At 36.6% G+C, this 17,511-nt stretch overlaps 1 protein-coding gene across 1 annotated transcript; it reads left to right on the plus strand.

Annotated features, from left to right (window-relative positions):
- Positions 1 to 1,469: 1,469 nt before the first annotated feature.
- On the plus strand, positions 1,470 to 16,060 carry TTPA (alpha tocopherol transfer protein). Its single transcript, XM_014060089.2, has 5 exons — positions 1,470 to 2,288; positions 6,706 to 6,859; positions 9,553 to 9,746; positions 10,937 to 11,047; positions 12,555 to 16,060. Exons 1-5 carry the CDS (start codon positions 2,088 to 2,090, stop codon positions 12,723 to 12,725), a joined length of 831 nt encoding a protein of 276 aa, XP_013915564.1. The 5' UTR covers positions 1,470 to 2,087; the 3' UTR covers positions 12,726 to 16,060.
- The last annotated feature ends 1,451 nt before the right edge of the window (positions 16,061 to 17,511 follow it).

Consider the following 17,511-nt stretch of genomic DNA (forward strand, 5'->3'; position numbering starts at 1 on the left):
AGGAAGGACAAGAAAAATTACATACTGTGTCCTTATGCTGGAACAAATAGTTCAGAGTTAGCTCTGGTGCCTTAATGTTCAGAATGTTTGGAATTTTCTCTTTCCATCATTTTAAACTTATCCTTCCTTTGGACTTTCCTAAGGGAATTCTTTTTCATTACTTTCCTATAGCCATTGCTGCCTCATAATCATCAGCAGATGTCTAAAGCTGTTGGATTCCAGACTATAAAACACCAACTAATCTTAATTCTCAAGTTCTTAAATTACTAATACCAATATAAGAAATAAAACTACTAATTGACGTAAATAAAACAAGCTATTTTAAAACTAAAAGAGTACTGAAATAGAAAAATTAAAAGGTCACTAAAATGCGGTCATTCTATGGCCATTTTGCTCCGCCCTCCATCCTTCAAAATGTAGGATCAGATACATGCTTTCCAATGGGAAAGCTTTTATTCTGGGGCTTCATTGTTTATCATTTAAACACATCATGAAAAGAACATATGTGGAAATGCTTGAGCATTAATTTGGATTTTCTAATAAGAGTTCAAGTGTTATTGGAATGCTTATTTTGACAGCCAATAGCATGAGTTATACATATAGTTTGTGGTTATTAAACTGCTGGAAAGAAAGCAGGAATTACATTATAATGAGACTTCCATGTACAGAGACATCCATAGAATCAATGACTAGGTTTGAAAGAATCTTAGAAATCATCTTGTTTGACACCCTGTCAGTTCACAAATACATTTTTTCTTATTTTGCCTTATAGTATCAGACCGTGATTCTGACCTTACCAAAAACAATGACCATGAAAATCTGCAATATTTTCAGATATGCACCTATTTTTGCCTTGAAATGTAAGTGTTGAGGCAGTGGAACATTTTTGGGCATCACTAAATTGTACTAGAGGGATGCAGTGGCTAAGATGCTGAGCTTGTTGATCAGAAAAGTTAACAGTTCGGCAGTTCGAATCACTAGCAGTGCATAATGGAGTGAGCTCCCTTTACTTGTCCCAGCTTCTGCCAACCTAGCAGTTCGAAAGCATGTAAAAATGCAAGTAGAAAAATAGGGAACACCTTTGGTGGGAAGGTAACAGTGCTCCATGCGCCTTTGGCATTTAGTTATGCCGACCACATGACCACGGAGACATCTTTAGACAGTGCTGGCTCTTCGGCTTTGAAACAGAGATGAGCACCGCCCCCTAGAGTCAGGAACGACTAGTACAGATGTGTGAGGGTACAGATGTGTGAGGGGAACCTTTACCTTAAATTGTGCTAAGCCAAAAGGTGATCCTTGTTGAATGACTTAATCTGTGAAGTCAGAGTTCTCTCACACATAACTTTTGTCCCCTGCTCTAAACATAGGACTTTATTGTTTTATGGTAGGTAGTAAGAGCCAAACAGGAGCACCACAAAACCAAACAAACAAACCCCTGCCTTGATATAAATCAGGTTCCAAAATAGTCACAGGACACCTCAACAATAATTAAGCCAGGAGTGCCACTCGAAGAGACCTTGAATATAACACAGCTTAAGCCTATAACAGCTTAAGCCAAAATTAAACAAAGTGCATTCTAGCTTTGTTTACAGCTAGGTAGCATTTAGCTTTCGAAGTGAATCCAGCCAATCCTACCGAGACTTCTGTAACACAGGGAGAGCGACTTTATTCTGCCACAATCTGCTTAACTACTCGGAGAAAAGTTGACTGAAGAAGCTGGCTTCGCTTTCTGCGTCCATGTTAGTAGCAGCCTTGGAGATTGGCAACAGCCGGGCTCTACTGTCCCAAAAGGTCCTTTGCTTCTCCACTCCCGTGTTATTCGGGTTGCGCAAGGTGCTCCTCCTGCGCCGTCTTTCTTTACCGAAGTGTTGGCTGGGGAATAGCTGAGCGTGGACCGTCCTAATGCTGCCCTTATTATTTGCCATGGGGTGGGGCACGGAGTATTGCTTCTTTTCGCAACTGAGTTGGCTGTGCCAGTTGTTTACGGGACGAAGCTCTTCTTTTCGTTCCTCTCTTTTCCCGGTAGTTATGGGCAGGGGCGCTTAGGAAGCGCCTTCCTGCCTCTCCTCGGGACTCCGTGCAGTGATATGGACCGAGACCAGCCTATTTCCCCGCCGGGTAACCTCAACGACTTGCCGGACGACTCCCCTCAGGTGAGGGCCGCTGTTGCAGCGCTGAGGTGGAGAGCCGTGGAAGAGAACCTAGAAGTCCGCCAGTCTGACCTTTCTGACGCCTGTCTGATCCGCTTTTTGCGGTGTCGAGACTTCGACAGCGACCTGGCCTGGAAGGTAAAGCGATCCCGGTCCCCAGGAGAAGAACAGGAACACGAACGCCCTCCCTCCCTGCTTCCTCCCTTCCTAGCTCAAGACTGGCGCGCGGGTTTCTTCAAGTAATTTTGCTTCGCTGTCTGGCTCGGACTCTTCCTTCTCGCCATCGTCGCACAGATCCTTCCATGCTAAACAGCTGGAAGGTTACCAGCTTATAAAGATCCTCTTGCTTTCCTCTTTGGCCTCCATCTGCTTCACTAGAGACGCTGAGCATTGCTCTTCTCTTTGTCAGAGACTTCCACCAATTGGAATGTGTTGATTCTGTAAATTGTTTTATGAAAGAGCCCAAGCAGGTGCCTACACCTATTTGAAACTAAGCAAGGTCTGGACTGGTTATTACTTCAGTAGATGACTGCAAGGGAAATGCCGGGTTAGATTGGGAAGTTGAAGCCCATCAGAAAAAGACAGTGGCAAGGGGACAACAATGGCAAGGCACACCTCACCTCATCCTGTGCCTGGTTTTTGCTTCTTAATGGCTACCCTTCATCTTTTTCAAATTGCTCTTTCGTCTTGAAAGAATATTGAACTGCATAATCTTGGATGTCAGAAATCTATTATTGTTGAACCACAGGTGCTTTTTTCAAGAGGCAACTGGAGTTTCTGGTTTTCTTTGAAGATGTTTCACTTCTCATCCAAGAAGCTTCCACCACTAGCTTCTTGGATGAGAAACAAAACATCTTCAACAAAAAACCAGAAACTCCAGTTGCCTCTTGAAAAAGCACCTTTGGGACAACCATGACCTGGATAATTGAGAATCTCCATAGACATTATGGTTGAACAGTTGTCGTTCTTGATCTTTAGCCCTTGAAGATAGGCCAGGTCATGAGATACTCCAGAAATGCTACTTTATTTTATAGGACACATTAACAGAATTTTGAAAGCCTTTCCAAAACTTTCACTGCCCCCACCCTTTTTAAGGATAGCATTGGTCAAGTCAGAAACATTCTCTTCCAGAGTCTCTTTTTCATATTTTCTACTTTCCCAGTGTTTAGCAACCATTTCTTCACTTCCTTCTTACTCACCAGGAATAAATTCCTTTACACAAGGTTGGGGTGGCTTTTGTATCAGTTGGAAGCCATTCTTCACTTGTGTGGCACTGATCCTTTTTTTTTTCCAGTTCAGATTTATTTAAGCATGTGTCTGTCTTTCCTTTTTTAAAGCACCACCCATCCAGTAGTATTTAGTTTGTCTTTCTTCTAGCTTTTTTGTGCTGTTAAAGACAGCTATAGTAATAACTTCCATCACCTTTGTACCTCAGAGCAATAAGGAGCACAGAAAAGACAATAAAAAGCTAAAAGAAGAATTTAAAATTCTGGACGCAATGCTCAAGGCACTGAGCTCAGATTCCTGAAAGATACTGAGAAAGAAAACTACAACTATACAAATAGTGACAGAGTTCATGTTTTCATGCGGTACATGTATGTCACTGTTTTCCCTGTTTGCCTGTTTTTATTTCTGCCTCTATAAGCTTTTGTTTTCCTGTGTCATCTTAATTCAAAGTGAAATGTTGAGTTTGCACAAACCAGACATTGTACCCAGCTAGATTACCATATTTCAAAGAAATAGAAATAAACCTACAACACACAAATACAAATTCCCATTTTCACAATAATTGTGGGAAAGCAGACACAAGAAGAGAAGGTGGAATAAATAAAAACAAATATTCTGTTTCCCAAACCTTTGTTTAGTTTATTGTTACTACTTAGTTATATGGTTATTATTTAGTATTCTATCATTTCTCTGTCCTTTTATATGCTTTTCAAAGTTTTGCTCTCATCTTTCATATTCTTACTGCTGTTTGACAAATCAAGCTTTCTAACAATCAGTTTCAAAAACCTATAACAAAAATGTGTAGGAAATTTCAAACTTCCTTAGAATATGGGGAATTTTAAAATGTGTATGAAGCAGACATGGGAGGAATTTATCATGATTTTTTTTATTGCAGATGTTTCTAGTATACGGTTCTGGCTCTGAGAAGGATTCTGTGTCAGATATACGATAGAAGAGGCAGTTCAAAATATTTTTATTTACTCCTTTAAAACTTTAGCCCAAACACTATTCAACTTTGCTATCTGAGTTTATTGTCATCATGTGAGCATACATGTACATTTAATAAATAATAAACTTGGAATCCATTAACACGATGATCCCCAACTTTTGGATGCCAGATCCTGGTTCCGTGGAGGGTGGTTTTTCTATGGACTAAAGGGGCATGGTTTCATCACTGCCTGGGTCCTGCACCTGAGCACCTAGGCCTTTACTAGCTTGTGTTGCCTGTTTCCTGGCAGGCTATAGACCGATGCTGGTTCATGGACCGGGGACTGGGAATCCTTGCATTAACAAATAATATGGAGCTTTGAGCTATTAATTTATGTTCCAACTCACCTTTTGCAAAACATTCCTGTATCTTGCATTCAGATCAGATCACACTGTAACTAATATTGCTACACAGAGCAACATTTATTTATATTGACATTTCAATCTATGCTAAGCACATATTTGATTCCAACCTAACTCATTTTGTTCACTAAGAAATGTATGTGCATTGGCATTTTTATTACTATATCTGAGGCAGGCAATTTGTTGTTACTATTGCATCCAATAGCTTTCCCGGGCCTATTTGTAAAAGTGCAGAGACAGAATATATTGCGCTCTATGAAGGTGATATGGAGCTGTGCATATTGATTGTCAGTTTTAGCAATAATAATAGCTTATTTTTATTAAAATCTAATCCTCACTCGTTGTGCTTCATTCAAATGTTCCTTCTGATCTTCCCACACAATTGCCATAATACAGTTATTTAATATTCCATGTTGGTACTATTGTTGGCTAGAATAATGAAATGCTTTAAACCTGAAGGCAAAAAGTTTTTGTAATAGTCCTATAGTATCCACCAGGATTATGTAATTACATTACCTACACCTTCTCATGTGAATCTAGAATAATATACATTTAACAATTTAGTGCTTGCCCAAACATGCTCCAAAGCATTGTTTTGCCTTAGAAATCCAAAGTATGTGTGGCACTAAGGTAAACTATTTCCAAAATGAAGACTAGATGGCAGTGTTATTAAAGTTTGCTTGATTCTATCATGGGTAACTCATAATGCAAAAAATAATCAATGGCAATATTTGGACAACTTCAAACTCTTATGTCCTGTTTTAATGTTTATAACCAATTCATGCCATTCCATATACCACTTCCATACTGGCTTTACAGAATAAAATTAATTTGTTCTGATGTATTAAATTTGAATAGCTTTAAGTTAGAATGTTAAATTATGAAAATTTCTTGTCTTCATGTGTGTATGTGTGATACCGATAATAATTCTCGCTTAGTGGCCATGGTTGTTACAGACCCGCAAAAATGTACTTACAACCCAGGTTCAAGTTCTGGTTGTCTGTCTCCCACCCTCATGGTCCTGTGATTGCATTTTGGGAACTTGGCTAACTGCTAATATCTGCTAAGTGATTCTATGAAATGCCTTACATGAAAAGTAAGCAAAATCTAAAATGCATTTACTAGGAGGTAAAGCCAATTAAGTCCATGGTGAATAAGCATTCATATAGGCATAGACAGGCATAGGCATAGGCAAGAAAGTACCTGAAACTTTCCATAAACCAGGATTGTAGCATTAGAATCGGCAATGGACTACATTATAAATAATTTTTGGACTGCAAAAATCTAAATAAACACTAATGGCCATTTAAATTGTTGTTCACCAGCTATGATAGAGTTCATATAAATACACAACTTTTTTTTCTTTCTCTATCTCTCTTTTTCCTCCCTCCCTCCCTCTCTCTTGTACAAGCACTCCTTGGGTTACAACCATAATGGAGCCTGCCCAGCATGGTTGTAACTCATGACAGTTGTAAAGTAATTTTTCTGCAATGATTGTTAAGTAAACATCATAGTTGTGAAGCAAACTAATGGTTGGCTTTGGACATGGTTTTGCTGAAAATCAGAAGTAAATGCAGACTTTGTAAAACTGTCATAAAATGTAGTTACATGAGTACAGGATCCTGCAAATGGCTGTAAATACAGTCAGGTTGTGGTGTGCCTGAAATGCAGTCATGTTCATTGGAACTTAGAATCTAGGTGCCAAGTACCCCCAAGTCAGTCCTTTGGAACTTTGAACAGAAATTAAGTGATCGGTTGTATGTTAAAGACTGGCTGTATAATCAACTTTGAGGTTTGGTGTTCAAGGAGATTCCTGAGAAGACAGAAACTCACAGGAAAGTATTATAGGTCTAAGCTTGTGACATCCAGAATTTTAGTAGGTGATATCAGACTGTTATTATCCATGAAAATATATATATATGAAATTATGATATTGTGTTATCTCATTTCCATCTCTGTTTATTATTTCTGTTCTTAGGTTTTCAAAAACTACCACAAATGGAGAAGGGACTGCCCAGAAATAATTGCAAATCTACATCCATCCTCAAGTCTTAGCTTGTTGCAAACAGGCTACATTGGAATTTTGAAAGAGAGGGATCCATGTGGTTCTAGAGTTGTCATTTATAGAATTGGCAAGTAACTTTTATGTTGATTATGGTGTTAGAAACTAGATAGGATACTCTATCTAGTTTCTAACACCAAAGTGAAGGATGATGAAGGGGAAGAATGCACATACAGGGATAGTGGATAAATTGCCCTCAGACCTTATGATCAGGACCAGAAGCCACGGCCATGTCCATTGCACCTTCTACTATTTGCCCTTTGCTCAGTGAAATTGCTGATTCTGGGATTGAGGAGAAGAGAGCTGTAATTCAGGTTCTCCTGGCTAGTTAACAAGGTTAGAAGATTGCCTGCAAAAAGAAGCTAAAGTTGACCAGCTGGAGAAGTGAAGGATGAGCAGCCACACTGGACCATATTTGATAACTTACTTTCCTCTCTGTGCGTGTCTGTCTGTGTGTGTGTGTGTGCGCACACACACAAGTAAAAGAAGGCTTTTTTCTCCCCTCTCCTTTTCTGCCTTTTACTTAGGAAACAATTGACCTCCTTCCTTTCCTGTTTTAGTCTTTTTTTAATAACTTCACAAACATATCTTATTGTTATGGGTCTGTTTCAGAGGTGGGTTGCTCCCGGTTCAGCCCGGTTCGGCCAAATCAATAGTGGTGATTTGGCCTGGGTTGCAGAACCGGTAGTGACCCAGGCTAGCCACACCCCTGAAGCAGTTCCCTGGTCTGTTCTGCCATTGCCAGCATGTTTCTGCATATATGCACATCAATTTAAAGTCAACTGCGCATGAGCGAGCAACGCGCAGCAGGCGCATGCATGAAGCGAACTGGTACAGGAACCCACCCCTGGTCTGTTTATAATCTATTTCTCTGTAATCTTCAGTAAAACTTTTTAAAATTTAAATATTCATCTATTTTCTCCAGGGAAATTTATTTTCCTTTATATAAATTGGAATTATATTGAAATACTTTTTGCATAGTCACATTATCTGTTATTATAGTATCACTCTCTTGTAATTTAAATATTTTTTCCATCATTTCCCTGGTTTATTTGAAAACTCATTTTTTTGTTTGCATAATTTATTTTTATTTCCATTTCTCTTAATGCTAACATAGATAATTGTTGCTGTAGAAGTTTCATTGGTTGAGAAATAATTATCTTCTCTGGAAACTTCTTTAATTTCTCTTCTTTTTAATCTCACCCAAAATAGTTTGTGTTTTCTGTTGCCTTTGCCTTTTGAGTTCATTATTATGGTATATAAAGCAATAGCAATAGCACTTAGACTCTTTAAAGCACTTTACAGCCTTCTCTAAGCAGAGTCATCATATTGATCCCAACAATCTGGGTCATTTTACTGACCTAGGAAGGATGGAAGGCTGAGTCAACTTTGAGCCGCTGAGAATTCAACTGCCAAATTGTGGGCAGATGGCAGTTAGCAGAAGTAGCCTTCAGTACTGCATTCTAACCACTATGCCACCACATCTCTTTCATGGACACTTTGCTTTCATTTTAAATGAATCTTACATCTGTACCTTTATTATTATTTTCAAACAGTTTGGAAAGGGAAATTTGTCTTAAGGCAAATGCTGCACTAAGATCAGCAGTAATATTTGGCCAACATTCAGTCAAATAATGTACAGATAATTTTTGTGGGCTGTTGATTATTAAGGTATGAAGGGGGAGGAATGGAATAAACATAGCCATAAAGCAATAATCATATAAAAACTAGAGAATGAAGAAAGAGAGTTTGTTTGAACAAGCAACTTGGAAGACTCGGGGCAAAATGTAGATTATAATACACAGAGACTATGCTTTTAATGATGTTGAATTAAATATTTAGGAGCGCATCTGCTCAGACTTTACTCTCTCTCACTGATATGTTATGTGTTCCAAGAAATTTAAATAGAATCTAATTAGAGTTAAGCAGTTTTTAATTCTCCTGAAAATACAAGAAAATATAAGCAGTTCAGAGAGTGTTTCTATGTTTGATAGCTGTAAAAGAAGATTAGATGCACTATTGTGCCCCTTTACTGCTAGAGTAGAATTTCACAGGTAAAGAAAGTCTGTTGGGATTGTTCTATACAATAGTAGCGTTTAACCTGTGTTAATCAAGCCCAACTATTTCAGCAATTGGAAAATAAGAAAAATAAAGATCAGTTAGACTGCTTTTTAAGAAAACCCCTATCTAGTTCTTTTCCCTATGAAGAACTGACAGATTTGGAGTTGATGGAGAATAATCTAGTACCTCATTTCCTTGTTCATCCATTCATCCAGTCTTTGAAATCAATGATGTAGACATTTGTAGTAATGCTTATCACACTCTTATTTTTATTTATTATAACTGTTTTCTTAGCAAGAATAATTATGATAAACTTTGTGAAGTGGCCTATAAAGTATGGTTGTATTTAAATTGTGACTCCTAATTTGTCTTAATTGTTTTCACAGTATAGAAACTATAGGTGTTTTTAATTTGTGTTTATATATTAGCTTTCATAAAATTGATTCTCATTGTGTGTTAGGAAAATCATATCAGTTGAACAAATAATGTATGATTGCTATTAAGCCTACCTAGTGTCTGGAATAGTTCATGATGCACAAGTTTTGGAAAACATAAGTAAACTTTTTAATGTTTCCCATTATTCCTGTTGCCTAGTTCAGAATTTTATTTAAGGGTAAATATTCACTTTGTGCAGAAAAATTGGCTTATTGTTAAATAATTCATATCTTTTTCTCTCTCTGTGTATATATATATTTCATTTAGCACGATGGGATCCTAAGATATTTACAGCATATGATCTCTTTCGTGTAAGTATTATGCTATCTGAGCTTTTGGCAAGAGAGCCAGATACCCAACGTAATGGAGTCAAGGCAATCTTCGATCTCCAAGGATGGAAATTTGCTCATGCATTTCAGGTCACTCCAGCAGTGACCAAGAAAATAACATTTGCACTCACAGTAAGCTTTATTCTTATTTATTCCACTGAGGCATATTATGCTAATTTCCAAGAACTAAAATCAGGTAGCTGAATTGAAGCAAATAAATAGCACCTTTTCAGCCCTCATAGCTTCAACCTTAAACTGTCTACTGTGGACCTCACACCCTTCCTAATAAGCGCACCAGCGTGCCTACCATCCCTATCCTACTGTCCCCATTTATTTGTACTCATTTCCTGTGTTCATGTCCATGTTTATACTTATACCTGTTATCTTGTACATGTTTGACAAACTAAATAAATAAATAAAGACTAATGATAGCCAGTAGCATGCATCCTTCCCATGTAAAACATAAATAAGTATAGCTTTATGCTACAATTCAAAATTAAACTCTCTTCAAACTGAATAAAGAATATGTCTGCCAGGCTGCCCCCATCTTGGTTTTTGTCCATATTCTAAATAGGCAGCTAGGTGTGAAGAAGAATGGTCCATAGATTTGCTTGGATGCAACCACTGCTGACTTCACACTCTCCAGGTTTGTCCTGTATTATTATATGCTCTAAAGAGCTTGGTCACCTTGGATTGTCTGACACTGTGGCTTGCTTATAGTGCAAAGATGTGTACTGTCTTGGGTTTGTAGTCAATAATTTCACATTGTCTCCATAGTTCTCAGTGCACTTGAGTTGACAACTGCTTGAATTAATTTAAAATATATTTTGATGATCCATAATCAAGTCTTAATAATTCAAAAGATATGTCTGAAATAGATACAATTCTGAAATCAATTCTTTCACCTTACAATTGAGTATTCAGTAATTATTATATAAATACAGTCCATTCATACGTCAAAACACAGGTATGGTTGTCCATATAAAACAATGATGTTTAAAACCTTTTCAAAGAAATTGTTTTCTATATTGAATTTATTGACCTTGAAATATGTTTGAATATTAGTAGCTCGATTGGTAGTTAGGCTGTTTGCGCTCCATGTTTGGCAATTTAGTTGCAAACATTTTGTCGTCATTTGAGGAGACATTGTTAGTGTGTTTTGAATCATTTTGAGTTTAACTCAAAACGAACTGACAATGTCTCCTCACATGGTGATGAAATGTTTGCAACCAAATTGCCAAGTTCAGAGCTCAAATCAATTATATATATATAACAAGCAAACTCACCTCGACTTTATTTTCTTATTTTTCCCTTTTTGGCAGGATGGTTTCCCACTAAAAGTTCGAGGAATCCACTTGATTAGAGAGCCTATAATTTTTTACCATGTTTTTAATCTAATTAAGCTTTTACTCCCTGAAAAAATCAAAGCAAGGGTAAGTAAGCACAAATTCTTATTTGCTATGGAATTGATCCCTTATTATTTCAGCACCCAGCACTTTTTTCTTTTGAAATAAATACATCCATTTTCTTCTGATTCAACAATTCTTTTATTATTATAATTAACAGGAAACCACCTATAAACCTACTATTGTATCAGTTCAAAGGAATATGCAAGTTCATAGATAAAGGTGTTATTGCTAAGTGTATGTATTCTGCTGAGTAGTTTTGAGTGAAATTGTTATTTCCTGATATAGAAATGTAAAAGTTTCTTTTCCTGATTTCCTGATGATAGAATGATAGGAATGTAAAAGATTCTAATCCCAAATATTGCTGGGAGTCCTTTTTTTTAATCCAAGTAATCTAGTTCATATTTATTTCTTCCGAAGGAAAAAAACAAATCAAACCCACTTTTGAAAATGTATAAAGTACCCCAGTGTTTCTCAACTTCAGCAACTTGGCTACCTAATGATTTCTGGCCACTGAAATCCACATAGCTTAAAGTTGTTGAGGTTGATAAATAGTGCTATTGTCCATTTCCTTCTTTTCATAATAAAAATATACTACATGCTTGCAACATTATGGACTTTTTTCTGAAAGCCAGATTTTCTTTTGCAGCACTTCCTGGAAAAATCATGTAATCATTTAATTCCACATAATTACATAATTACAATTCTTGAAGATGTCTCTTCCACCTCTATATTTTCAAAATTTTACCCTTACTGTATTTTGCGGAGTATAAGACATACCAAGATTTTGAAGAGGCAAATTAAAAAAAAAAAGTTTTTGCACTCTGCAGACCTCCCAAAAACGGCCCCGTTTTTCATTTTTTAAAAAAAGGCATGCATAGCCTTCAGGAGGCTTTCAGATTGCTCCTGGGAGTTGAGGAGGGCAAAAATGAGCAAAAAATGGCCCGTGTTTTACTCATTTTTGCCTTCCCCAGCCCCCAGGAGCACTCTGGACGTCTCCTAAAGGCTATGCACAGCCATTTTTGCAATGGGGTTGGAGTTTCGGGAGGCTAAAAATGCTGTATTTAGTGTATAAAACGCACACAGATTTTTACCCTCTTTTTTGAGGGAAAAAGGTGTTATAATCCAAAAAATATGGTGAGTGGACCAACAAATTTATATCTGATATATGTCTGAGAAAATAGAGCTCTTACCCTACAAAGTAAAGTATACGACAATTATATATTTGTATATTTCTTTCTGATAGTGTTAATTCTGAGCTAAAGCTGTATTAGCTGGCTGTGGGGGAGGAGGATGGGAAAAGTACTTTCAGATGGAAGGCTGAAAGAGGTTTGCTTTCCTACCCTGTCCACTTATCTCAGCTCCATATAACTTTATACATATTTTCTGTATAGATTTCTATTCATTGAATTGTAATCTTGGTCTATTTAGACTTTCAGATCCAATCTCCTGGACTGGTGATTGGAATCTATTTTCATGGTACCTTATGTCTAATTTAATGTGATTATCTGATTTATCTGCTATCTAATTGTAGATTCATCTGCATGGGAATAACTTTGCACATGGCCTCCAGAAACATTTTCCAGTCAGCCTTCTGCCAGAAGAATTTAATGGTGAAGCAGGCTCTTTTGAAGAATTTTCTAAATATTTGATTGACTTTTTAATGGAATCTATAAACTATCTTCAAAGTATTTCTCTTTTTTGATAACCACTGACATGAAGTAAACTATATCTGGGCAGGAGAAATACTTATTAACCAGAATGAGGTACTGATGAAACTAATGCTTTAAGTTGCAGGATCCAAAGGTCATGGAAAATTTCAGCTGTTTTAAATAGGTATAGACTCGGAATACCTATCCCCAAAAGAAACAATTAATTCCATTTAAAAAAAAATACAGGTGCTTTTTGATGGTTTTGGTCAACTGATCATTTAAATACAAAATTAAATAAAGCTGTAAGACTCTCCAAAAATTATTTATAGATCAATATCAGGTATTACGATTTGAGATAAGGTTATTTACAAAATAAAAATGAGAAAGTCTTTGATGTGAAAGGGGATTGTTTCATCCCTAGAAAATGTTATGCAACTGGACCATCTGCTGAAATTCGGCCTGCCAAAAGGTAAATATAGCTTCTGCTTGATCAGAACAAGCATTTTCCTAGTAGCTAGCTAGATGCCATGGAGAAGCTGACAAACATGGTGAAATACTTATAAGCTGTTTCCTGTGTTCATATCTGATGCTACCCCCCCCCCTGTTTTATGTGTTCTGTGAAATAAGTATTTCTTTATTCATTTTGGACTCCTTGTGAATGGTGATGTATTAAGACTATTAATATGTGAATGTTTCCTCTAAAGTAACCTTTATGTTCAGTGGGTTCTTTCTCAGTGGTATATTTGCCTACTGTGCTATAGACTGTGTTACCAAACACAAATGTCTGTGGTTGATATAAATCAAAAATTTACCAATCAAATGTACTAATATGTTATTGCAAAACAAACACTATTAAGATATAATGTGATAGCCTGGTTCACATAGGAATACTGATTTATGCTTAGCCACTGTAATCTAAAACACATATAATATGCTTTGAAACTTTGTGTAAATATACCCATAGCTTTTAAAGGAACTTTCTCTCAGGTGATCTTAGATGCTACTTCATGATGCAAAAAAAGCAGCTCTATGTATCAGTTGATATAGCAATTACTCTTTTTTACTACTGATTTTTTAAATCTTAGTTTTTGTTCATGTAATTTAATTGTACTTGACATAATTCTCAGGAATATAGGTTTGGGAGCTTCAAGTGCTGTAAGAAAAAAATCATAAAAAATAAGTAGTTAGGCTTTTATACTAGAAAGCCACTAATGTTCCTTTAACAAAGGACATACCATAATATTATCACAATTTGGGCACAATATGCATCTGAATCAGATATGGAGGTAGGAAGTAGAAACATTAATTTTTAAATACTTTTTCAGACACTATCAAGGAGATATTTAATAAAGTACTGAGTTTGAAATAATGTGAAAGTAGTATATACACATACACAAATCTAAGCATCCCTATCTGTGTTGGGTTACCTTTTTAAGGGAAATCAATTTAAGACTACAGAATTACATATACTGAGAATAACACTTATTTCAGTTTCCTAAGACTGTTGACCAGGTTTTGTCTTTTCCTTTTGCAAAAGAAAGGAAAAAAGGGTGGGGGGCAGAGGCAGGAAAATAATATCTGAATCAGTTTGCAAATCCTCTTTTACTGAGGGAATAGACTGAATTATATTTTCCCCCACCTTCTACTGACTGCAAGTTTTTTCAGTCACCAGAAGGACTGAAGGATTAAGAAAATGATTAAATTTCAGGTACCACCCAACTGGTAGGACTGAAACTCACAAAGATAGGTTCTGATAAGAAATCTTTACTGGAGAAAAGGTAGGAACTCATAAAAAAATCTAGCAATGTCTGCCTTTTGTAAGTTGCATGTGTGGCAACTGTATTCAAGCCCTTTTCTGACCTTTTCTCCTTACCTTACTTAATGGATTCCACCTCCGCCCCCTTCCTTTTGCACAGACAATTATTTTCCATCTGTGCCTTGATTTTGCTCAGATTGTTTTTTTCTGACTGTGAGTGCTAATTTCAAAGGCACAAAGTCTTCAATCTTGAAAGAAAGCAGGCCACAGAAAGCATTGGTTTTCAATGGGCTTCTGTGTCTGAACCTGCTTTTGGGGGAAAAAGTACAAAGAGAAACAGAACTGGCTTGCAGAAGGATGGTGACTTAGAAGGCCACAATTATGTACCTTGCAGTCTTATAGTAACCATAACTACTGCAGGAGCAGAAAAGGGCTTAAGGCATTGGAGTAATATTGATGACAAATTGCTCTGGAGTGCTAGCAGGCCTACCAAAAAGCAAATCTGCCAGATTGTGTGGCAACCAGTTGAGAAGTAGAAGAACAATTAATGCAGAAGGATGCCAGTATTGGGTAACTGGACTGCATTTCCAGCAAATCTTCCCAGATAACCCAAGTTAGAATTCCTTGTAGGGCGTAGCATTAACAGATGACTTTCATCAATAGTCTACAGAGGGATGCTTGAATAAAATCTTGCTTACTTCATCTGAATGATCCAAAATCCTAGTGGGAACAAACAGTATGAAAAACATTGAAAGTAAAAGCAAAGTCATGTACAACAAAGCTTCTTAACTTTGGCCACTTCAAGTTATGTAGACTTCAACTTCCATGCTGGCTGGGAAATTTTGGGAATTGGAGTCCATACATGTTGCCAAGGTGTTCTGATATTTTCTCTCAGATTAGCATGCAAAGTAATTTCTTAACAGAAAAAAAAATCAAATGACAACTAAGATAACACTTTAATGAGTAAAAACAAAAATATACATATTTACTGCATTAAAAATACAGAAAATTCATGCTGCCAACTTTTCTAGGCATCTTTCTAAGTATCATGCTTTCCTATTCTGATTTTTTTTAGTAATGTTAAAGTTTATATTTCTATGGGAAAGGGATTGACCAGATAAAGACTATTTTGAAAATTGTTAAATCAGCTAAAAAATCTGAAGGCAAATATTTTAAAGATGTAAGCATAAGCGCTTTCCTTGGAGCAAACCCGCAAGAACAATGGGATTTAGCTTACATAAAATTGCATTATCAAGAAATCAGTTAACTCAATAATGATGAGCTTAAGATGTTATACTGTATTTTTTTATTTGTCTTTTGCAGTTCTACTATGCAATTTGCATTTTTATAAAAGTTACAGAAATATTAAAAACTTAACATATAATAAAGTGTTAATAATATAAAACCTTTTAATAAATGTCTTTTATTCAGTATGTTTTTGATTATATTCATACAGTATTGAATATCTTCAAATTAGATAAGCAAAGAACTTTGAATTCTTCCATGCATGCTTCTCACTTCGCAATTGCCCTAAATGGCTATTGTCATTTGTTCAGCATTCAAGTTCCTATGTGTGCAGTACATTCCTATGTAATATGCGTGTGTGTAAAATAAAGTTTGAAAGTCATTCAACATCCTGTGCCTGCACACTATGTATGGACCAGGTCAGATGTTCGAGCCAGTTAATAGTTGACATGGGAAAGTGTGTAATTCTGACTGATCTTATTTATGGTTCCAATTTCTGATTTGCAATGATCATGAGGCTTCATTATGCATTCATTTATAATGTATCATTGACTCTTGCTCGGAGAGAATGACTCTTTATATTTCAGCAGTTTTGCCCTGTGACTGTAGAGTTCCAGGGACATTGGCAATTTTCTGGAAGTTGCTTGTGGCATTATGAACATGGATAATTGGCAACCCCAAAGTTGATCTTAATCATACTGGCTTGCTCGTCACCATTGCATTTATTTATTTTATTAAATTAAAGGCTACCCAATTGCAGATGGCTCTGTGCAGCTTACAATTTAAAAAGTAAGAAAACCATAAAGCGGGGGGGGGGGGGAACCAAGGATTTCCTATCCAATAGGAAACAAGCAGAAACTAATGCTTCAGACACTGTTGTTAATATCTCTTTTTTTACTACAGAAGAACAGATTTGTAGTGTTTAAGCCACACAACCCCACAATATATACATTTATGCATCCTTCTCCCCTCCTTTTAGAGATATGTCATATGATCAAATCAGTTTTAATTTCTCATTAATAGATTTCTGTGGGACAAAACTATGTTTTACATGGGAAGGATGCATGCTACTGGCTATCATTAGTCTAAAATATACTTCCCCATATTTATTTATTTAGTCAAATATGTATGAGATAACAGGTATAAGTATAAACATGGGCATGAACACAGGAAATGAGTACGAATAAATTGGGGCAATAGGACAGGTATGGTAGGCACACTGGAGCGCTTATGCATGCCCCCTTACAGACATCTTAGGAGAGGGGCGAGGTCCCCACTAGACAGGTTAAAGTTATGGGGGTTTGAGAATGTAACAAAAGAGTCGGGTAGTGCATTCCAGGCATTGACCACTCTGTTGCAAAAGTCATATTTTCTGCAATCAAGTTTGGAGTGGTCTACCTTGAGTTTGTATCTTCTTTTCACATGGCAACCAGGATATGATTCAGGATGGCATATCACTAGAATGAGAAGTCTGAATTGTCAAATATATAGCATTATATGTATCAATAACACTTGGATTTATATACCACTTCAGAGTGCTTTACAGCCCTATCTAAGCAATTTACAGCATATTGCTCACTACAATCTGGGTCCTTATTTCACCTTACCTTGGAAAGATGGAAGACTGAATCAACCTTCTTATCATTAGATGGCAACAGAAAGACTCAGAAAACAAACTTGTTTTGCAGCCCAAGAGAGATTATTCTGGGGAAATTCAAGCTGCTGCTTTAACATGCTTTACTGTAATCCACATAATGGTGCAGAAGCATATTGCCATACTTTGCTTTGTTCCAATAGGTGAAATCTAATCTGTCAAAGTAATAAGGCCAATAAAAAGT

This window comes from Thamnophis sirtalis, unplaced genomic scaffold (genome assembly GCF_051295495.1).
Source record: "Thamnophis sirtalis isolate CommonGarterSnake01/CBP01778 unplaced genomic scaffold, rThaSir2_p1.2 scaffold_2, whole genome shotgun sequence".
Lineage (NCBI taxonomy): Eukaryota > Metazoa > Chordata > Lepidosauria > Squamata > Natricidae > Thamnophis > Thamnophis sirtalis.